Source organism: Lathyrus oleraceus, chromosome 3, assembly GCF_024323335.1.
Source record: "Lathyrus oleraceus cultivar Zhongwan6 chromosome 3, CAAS_Psat_ZW6_1.0, whole genome shotgun sequence".
Classification (NCBI taxonomy): Eukaryota; Viridiplantae; Streptophyta; class Magnoliopsida; order Fabales; family Fabaceae; genus Lathyrus; species Lathyrus oleraceus.
The window spans coordinates 357301886-357310478 of record NC_066581.1 but is presented as its reverse complement, the minus strand read 5'-3'; the positions used below and the strand labels follow the sequence as shown (position 1 = coordinate 357310478).

General features: G+C 38.2%; 1 protein-coding gene across 1 annotated transcript; it reads left to right on the top strand.

Moving 5' to 3' along the window:
- The first annotated feature begins 7362 nt into the window (after window positions 1-7362).
- Window positions 7363-7971, top strand: LOC127131278 (uncharacterized). The gene has a single exon (XM_051060207.1). It carries the CDS (start codon window positions 7363-7365, stop codon window positions 7969-7971), a length of 609 nt encoding a protein of 202 aa, XP_050916164.1.
- The last annotated feature ends 622 nt before the right edge of the window (window positions 7972-8593 follow it).

Here is an 8593-nt window from a genome sequence, read left to right as displayed (position 1 = left end):
GGGTTTTTAAATACGACCTGCGTGTCGCGCCTCTCCTTTTGATCTTTTAATGTAACTTCTTTTCTCATCTCAATCCCTCGTATGTAAAACGAGTTTCTTCTGGAATGTAATGTTATGAATAAAGAGAAGAAGACAATGTTATGAGGAAAGAGAAGATTTCAATATCAAAGGAGGACAATCTTGAAGATCTTGCTTGGAGAAGCTTAGAGAAGAATTCAATATTAAAGGAGGACAACCTTGAAGATCTTGCTTGGAGAAGCCTAGATCGTTGTAGGTTAGCTTAGGTTCTCTCATTGGCTTGGGAGAACAATTGCGCTAGGGGCCATAACTGTTTCATTTTGTTTGTATGTATGTTGATGCATGTGAATGTATGTTGATGCATGTGAGAGACGATTTATATGATAAACAAGCCGGTGAGATCATAACAATTGCAATTCCCTCAAACTAAAATATTAAGTTTATGCTTTCCAAGTTTTAGCACTCATCAAGACTAGTATCGGATAATGTAGGTTTCGCCAAAGCGAGGTGCATGTTCTATATTAGTAAGGTGCGATGGGATAATTGTAATATCCAACTGCTAAAACAATGGGTCAAACTTAACTAAACAAATTATGATGATATTATATGTGTTTGCTCTCCAAGTTTTAGCACTCATCAAGACTAGTATCGGATAATGTAGGTTTCGCCAAAGCGAGGTGCATGTTCTATATTAGTAAGGTGCGATGGGATAATTGTAATATCCAACTGCTAAGACAATGGGTCAAACTTAATTATAATAATATCATATATGTTTTAGAAGCAAGAGTTGGGAATAATCCATATGATGGATTGGAATAAGGAGTTATTCACCCAACTGAAATTTTCGAGAGTTGTATGAGATACAACTGGAAGGAGTTCCTACCTAAATAACCTAGTTTTGTGTAATCCGCCTACGCGGACTTAGAACGAAGTGAAATATGGATCTCGACCCACTAGAAAATCTTCCAACGGGATTTTCCGAATCAAATGATGAGGGTCATTTGTTTTGAATAAAATAGTGGGAGCATATTTGATTAAAGGCCTAATTAAATATGTCAATGATACTTATATTTTCTTAATTCTTATGTAGATTACCATGACAACAAACACCTCTAACAACATCTTGCGATCAATCCTTGACAAGGAAAAATTGTCTGGGACAAATTTCCTGGATTGGCACCGAAACCTGAGGATTGTCCTCAAACATGATAAAAAGCTGTATGTCTTGGAGACTCCTGTTCCTGAAGAGGAACCTCCTAGTTCTGCACCTAAGGCAGAAAGAGATGCTTATAAGAAGCATGTCGATGATACCAATGAAACTGCTTGTCTCATGCTAGCTACCATGAACTCAGAATTGCAAAAGCAACATGAGAACATGTCAGCGTTCGATATGATCGAACACCTGAAGTTGCTTTATCAAGAGCAAGCAAGGCATGAGAGATTTGAAGTTTCAAAAGCCCTTTTTCAAAGCAAGTTAGCTGAGGGAGCCCCTGTAAGTCCCCATGTGCTCAAGATGATTGGGTATGTGGAAAACCTTGAAAGGTTGGGTTTTCCCCTCGGAAAGGAACTTGCGACTGATTTGATCTTGCAATCGTTGCCAGATAGATTCAGTCAATTTGTCCTAAATTTCAATATGAATGATATGGACAAATCTCTTCCTGGACTGCTAGGCATGTTAAGAACAGCTGAACAGAATCTGAAGACAAAAGGGAAGTCCATTCTGATGATCAGAAATGGAAAGAGACAGAACAAAAGGCCCACCAAACAGGATGATAAAGGGAAAGGCAAGGAAGTTGCCAAACCCAGACCCACTGTTGCTGCTTTGAAGCCTACTGGAGGCATAGCAAAGGCAGGAACCTGCTTCCATTGCGGTAAGACCGGACACTGGAAGAGAAACTGCCCAAAGTACCTGGAAGATACGAAGAATGGAGTAGAGACTTCAACTTCAGGTATTTTTGTTATTGAAATAAATTTATCTACTTCTGCATCATGGATATTAGATACTGGATGCGGTTCTCACATTTGTACAAATGTGCAGGGGCTAAAAAGAAGTAGAGATTTGGCAAAAGGTGAAGTTGACCTACGAGTTGGCAATGGAGCAAAGGTTGCTGCTTTAGCCGTAGGAACTTATGTATTAACTTTACCTAGTGGTTTAATAATTCAGTTAGAGAACTGTTATTATGTACCTGCAATTAGCAGGAATATTATTTCCATTTCTTGTTTGGACAAGTTTGGTTTTTCATTTATAATAAAGAACAATTGTTGCTCAATTTATTTGAATGATATATTCTATGCTACTGCACAAATGAGCAATGGACTATATGTCCTTGATCTCGAAATGCCTATATATAACATTAATACTAAAAGGATGAAACCTAATGAGTTAAATCCAACTTACCTTTGGCATTGTCGATTAGGCCACATAAATGAGAAACGCATTTCCAAACTCCATAAAGATGGACTCTTGGACTCTTTTGATTATGAATCATATGAGACATGCAGATCTTGTTTAATTGGAAAGATGACAAAATCTCCATTCACAGGAAAAGGTGAAAGAGCTAATGGTCTTTTGGCCCTCATACATACTGATGTATGTGGACCACTGAACATACCAGCCAGAGGAGGTTTTCAGTACTTCATCACATTCACTGATGATTTCAGTAGATATGGTTATGTGTATTTAATGAAACACAAATCAGAGTCCTTTGAAAAGTTCAAGGAATTCAAGCATGAAGTACAAAACCAACTAGGTAAGAATATTAAAACTCTTCGATCAGATCGAGGTGGTGAGTATTTAAGCCTAGAGTTTGATGACCATCTGAAAGAGTGTGGGATCCTATCCCAACTTACTCCTCCTGGAACACCCCAATGGGATGGTGTATCTGAGAGAAGAAATCGAACCCTGTTAGACATGGTCCGATCCATGATGAGTCACGCAGATCTTCCAAACTCCTTTTGGGGACATGCACTATTGACAGCAGCTTACACACTTAACCGTGTTCCATCCAAGAAGGTTGATAAGACACCATATGAGATATGGAGTGGTAAGAAACCACATATGTCTTACATGAAGATTTGGGGTTGCGAGGTTTATGTGAAACGACAAATTTCAACTAAGCTTGAGCCCAAATCTGATAAATGCTTATTTGTGGGATATCCTAAAGAAACAAAGGGGTATTACTTCTACAATCCTTCTGAAGGCAAAGTATTTGTCGCTCGAACTGGAGTTTTCCTAGAAAAGGATTTTATTTCCAAAGGAACCAGTGGGAAGAAAGTAGAGCTTGAAGAAATTCAAGAATCACAAAGCATAGATACACCTATGGAGGAACTAGAGCAGGAAACACAAGAAGTTGTGGAAGAGCAACCTGCTCAAGTAGAACAAAACCAGCGTAGGTCAAGCAGGATACGTCAACTACCTGAGAGATATGGATATCTCATAACTGATCAAGGTGATGTATTACTCATGGATCAAGATGAGCCTGTGACCTACCAAGAGGCCATAACTGGTCCCGAGTCTGAGAAGTGGCTAGAAGCCATGAAATCTGAAATGGATTCCATGTACACAAACCAAGTTTGGACCTTGGTAGAGCCTCCTGTAGGAGTTAACCCTATAGGATGCAAGTGGGTCTTCAAAAAGAAGACTGACATGGATGGTAAGGTACATACCTATAAGGCAAGACTGGTTGCAAAAGGATACAAACAAATTCATGGGATTGACTATGATGAAACCTTTTCACCAGTTGCAATGCTTAAATCTGTTCGAATTTTACTTGCTATCGCTGCATATCATGATTATGAAATATGGCAGATGGATGTCAAAACTGCTTTCCTTAATGGAAATCTTCTTGAGGATGTGTACATGACACAGCCTGAAGGATTTGACATACCAGAGGAAGCCCAAAAGATATGTAAGTTACAAAGATCAATCTATGGATTGAAGCAAGCTTCCAGAAGCTGGAATCTTCGTTTTGATGAAACAGTAAAACAATATGGATTCATCAAGAACGAAGATGAGCCTTGTGTCTACAAGAAGGTTAGTGGGAGCATGATCGTTTTCCTGGTATTATATGTAGATGACATATTACTCATTGGAAACGATATCCCCACCCTACAACAAGTAAAGTCTTGGTTGGGGAAATGCTTTTCTATGAAGGACCTAGGTGAAGCAGCCTATATATTAGGAATCAGAATCTATAGAGATAGATCACAAAAACTGCTTGGCCTAAGTCAGAGTACATACATAGACAAAGTGTTGAGACGCTTTAATATGCATGATTCCAAGAAAGGATTCATACCTATGCAACATGGCCTGTGTCTATCAAAAACACAATCCCCTTTAACTAAGGAAGAAAGGGATCGCATGAATAAGATTCCATATGCATCTGCAATAGGATCTATCATGTATGCCATGTTATGTACTCGACCAGATGTCTCGTATGCTTTGAGTGCAACGAGTAGGTACCAATCTGATCCTGGTGATGCTCACTGGGTAGCTGTCAAGAATATCCTTAAGTATTTAAGAAGGAGAAAGGACTCATTCTTGATATATGGAGGTCAGGAAGAGTTGGCTGTAATTGGATACACCGATGCTAGCTTCCAGACAGATAAGGATGACTTTAGATCGCAATCTGGTTATGTGTTTTGCTTAAACGGTGGCGCTGTGAGCTGGAAAAGTTCAAAGCAAGATACAGTTGCTGATTCTACAACCGAGGCCGAGTATATTGCTGCCTCAAGTGCAGCAAAGGAAGCTGTTTGGATCAAAAAGTTCATTAGTGAACTTGGCATAGTTCCTAGCATTGTGGATCCCATTGGTCTCTACTGTGATAACAATGGTGCTATCGCACAAGCCAAGGAGCCTAGATCTCACCAACGATCCAAACACATACTTAGGCGTTATCATCTCATTCGAGAGATAATAGATAGAGGAGATGTGAAAATATGCAGAGTACCTACACTTGACAATATTGCTGACCCACTGACAAAGCCTCTTGCGCAGCAGAAGCATGATGGCCATACTAGATCTATGGGTATTAAGGGTATGCCTGATTGGCTCTAGTGCTAGTGGGAGATTGTTGGTGTAAGCCCTAGAGGCCAATACTTTTGGTACTTGTATCGAATTATTTATTAATAATAAAAGGCTTTTTCTTTATTACGTTTGTTTAATAAAGTCCCTAGAATAGCTAGTCTGTTTAATGTATCAAGTATGACTTAATCATGAGATCACATTAAACATAAGGACACTATTCTTAAAGTATCCGTAGTCGAGCTTTAGTGTGAAGTGGGATAACATTAAAGCATTAAGACTATTATGTTTGTAGACTGATGATCACATCTCATGGATCATGGATAAAGAGTTATCAAGTCTTAAACATAGGTATGGATATTAGGAGTAATACTTATACCGGATTGACCCGCTATGAGAATACTATATAGAAAGTTATGCAAGGTGTCATAAGTTATTCTCATGGTGATAATAGTGTATTCCACTCTTCGACCTGAAACCACTATGGATCCTAGATGTAGAGTCGAGTGCTTTATTGCTGATCCAACGTTGTCCGTAACTGGATAACCATAAAGACAGTTAATGGGTACTCCACAAAGCATGCTGAGGGACATGAGTGACCTAGATGGAATTTGCCCATCCTGCGTAACAGGATAAATGTCTATGGGCCCAATATTGAACTGAACAAGGATGACACGGTCTATGCCTTGTGTTCAATATAGACATAAGGGCAAAAGGGTAATTATACACATAATTATTATCACAGATGGTTTTGTCAGATCACATGACATTTTCGTGTCTTGGGTAGCAGTGATGTGTTGCTAGATACCGCTCACTGTTTATTATATTAAATGTGTGATTTAGTATAATTGCCAACGTCACGAAAACCTACAGGGTCACACACAAAGGACGGATTGATGAGAGATAGAGTAACTAAGGAATACCGTAAGGTACGGTGCCCTTAAGTGAGTTATAGAGCATCGTAAGGTACGATGTACTTGAGTAGAATACGAAATATGGCAAGGTACCATGAGCTTAAGTGATTTTGGGCATATTATAAGATATGGGCCAAAATACACTTAAGTGGGCTTTTAGCTTGAAGCCCACACAAGTGGTTCTATAAATAGAACCCTTGTGCAGAAGCAAAAAATTTGCGGTTGCATTATTTTCGTTTTCTATCACTCTCTCTCTCTCTCACTCAAAGCCTTCACTCGTACCAGCTAGCACTGAGATTGAAGGAACCCGTTCGTGTGGACTGAGTAGAGACGTTGTCATCGTTCAACGTTCGTGATCGCTTCGTGGATTTGCATCAAAGGTTTTGATCGTCACAAGAGATCTGCACCAAAGGTTTCAACCGTCACAAGAGGTAAATATTCTATCACTGATCATGACCATTCGTAAGGATCTCTAAAGGAGAATTTTTTTTTTTAATTTCCGCTGCGCTTTGGATCGCAATTCTCCTTCAGTTATAACCTTGGTGGGATGGCTTGTGTTTTTGTCTCTAGTGTTGTCTGTTGTAAGTCCCTAGTTTGATAAGGTTGTTATGGCTGGTGTCTAGAGCTTCCATTTTTTATTTGGATTGGATGTTTAGTTTTTGGATTTTATTTTGTTAATAATAAATTTGGAGAAAAAAAATGGCAGTGGTTGATTTTCTTTGTCTTGGATTTTTCTAAGAATTTTCTTGCCAGATTTTGTATAATTGGATTTTATTTTTATTTTCTTATGCAGTAAGGTCTCAATGAATATGATGAAGATGACAACATCTAAGTGAATAATTTGAAGAGGATGATGGATGTTGACGTGTATGTTTCGCCTCATCTTATGCACTAATTTAAAGCACTAAATTAAAGCACTATATAAAGTCTGTTGACGTACATGTTTCGTCTCATTTTGACATAATAAAACATATGCTTTCTAAGCCAATCTTACATAGTAGAATTGGGAAATGGACACTTACTTTAACTGAGTACTCTTTGACATACATGCCTTTGAAAGCTTTGAATGGGCAAGTAGTGGCATATTTTTTCGTTGATCATGCTATGGCCGAAACACCCCAAGCCTTTGTAGAACTTGAACCTTGGAAATTATATTTCGATGGTTCTAGTCATAAAGAAGGAACTGAGATTGGAGTTCTAATCATTTCTCCTAACAAAATTCCAACAAAATTCAATTACCGGATAAAAGGTTCTTGCTCAAATAATAAAGGATACCAGAAGGAGCTTTGCTCAAATGCCTTAGTGAAAGTGAGGCATATTTGGCTTTGTCAAATATCCATAGGGGCTCATCATGTTGGCCACAAAATAAAGTGATTGTTGTTTCAACAAAGAATATATTGGCCTTCAATGATAAAGGACTGCATTGAGTTCTCTAAAGGGTGCCAAGAGTGTCAGATACATGCAGACATTCAACATGTTCCTACTAGCGAACTACATTCCATAGTAAAGCCTTGGCCCTTTAGAGGTTGGGCATTAGATTTGGTTGGTGAAATTCTACCAGCCTCATCCAAAGGTCAAAGGTACATTTTAGTGGGTATTGATTACTTTACTAAATGGATCAAAGTCATACCTTTGGTGAACGTTGATCAAGAAGTAGTGATTGAATTCATCCAAAGGCACATAATTTATAGGTTTGGAATCCCTGGAGCCATTACAACTGATCAAGGATCAGTTTTCTCTGGTCGAAAGATACAAGAATTTTCTAAAGAAATAGGGATTAAACTGCTATCGTTTATGCCTTATTATGCCCAGGTGAATGGTCAAGTCGAAGCAGCAAACAAGGTAGTGATTGGGTTAATAAAGAAGCATGTGGGGAAAAAGCCAAAGAATTGGCATAAGAATTTAGATCAAATTCTTTGGGCTTGTCGAACGTATCCCAAGGAAGCCATGAATGCTACGCCTTTTCGTTTGACTTATGGGCATGATGCAGTTTTACCAGTCGAAATCTGTCTTTAATCAACTAGAGTTCAGAGGCAGTGTGAGATTCCGTCTGAGTCTTATTAGAATATTATGATTGATGAACAAGTTGACTTAGATGAGGAAAGGTTGAAAGCCTTAGAGTTATTGAGAAGACATAAGAAGATAGTAGAGAAAGCATATAATAAAAAGGTCAAAGTTAAAACATTTTTTACTGGAGATTTGGTATGAAAAGTAATCCTACTTGTAGATAGAAAAGATAGAACACTTGGTAAATGGTCCCAAAATTGGGAAGGACCTTTCCAAATTATCCAAGTTTTTTTGGAATAACGCTTATGAAATTGAAGAGTTAGCAGAAGATAAAAGACTCCTGAGGGTAAATGAGAAATATTTGAAAAAATATAAACCTATACTTCAGAAAGATAAGATGTTAACTGAATGAATACATGTGCGAAATAGAAGCCAACATGGTAAATTAAAATGCCAAAATGAATACATGTGCGAAATATAAACCTATCTAGGAATTTTGAAGTCACAAAGTAAAAAATTTCAACATCCAACTAAATGCAGAAATCACTTAGGAGAGAAGCCTTCATTCGGTTGTATTTTGCAATGGACACTAACAAGCGACATTCGTTGGCATACTTGCTAAGAGTAAGGG

Coding starts and splice junctions, on each gene's coding strand:
- LOC127131278 (XM_051060207.1), top strand. CDS start 7,363: ATGATAAAGGACTGCATTGAGTTCTCTAAAGGGTGCCAAGAGTGTCAG.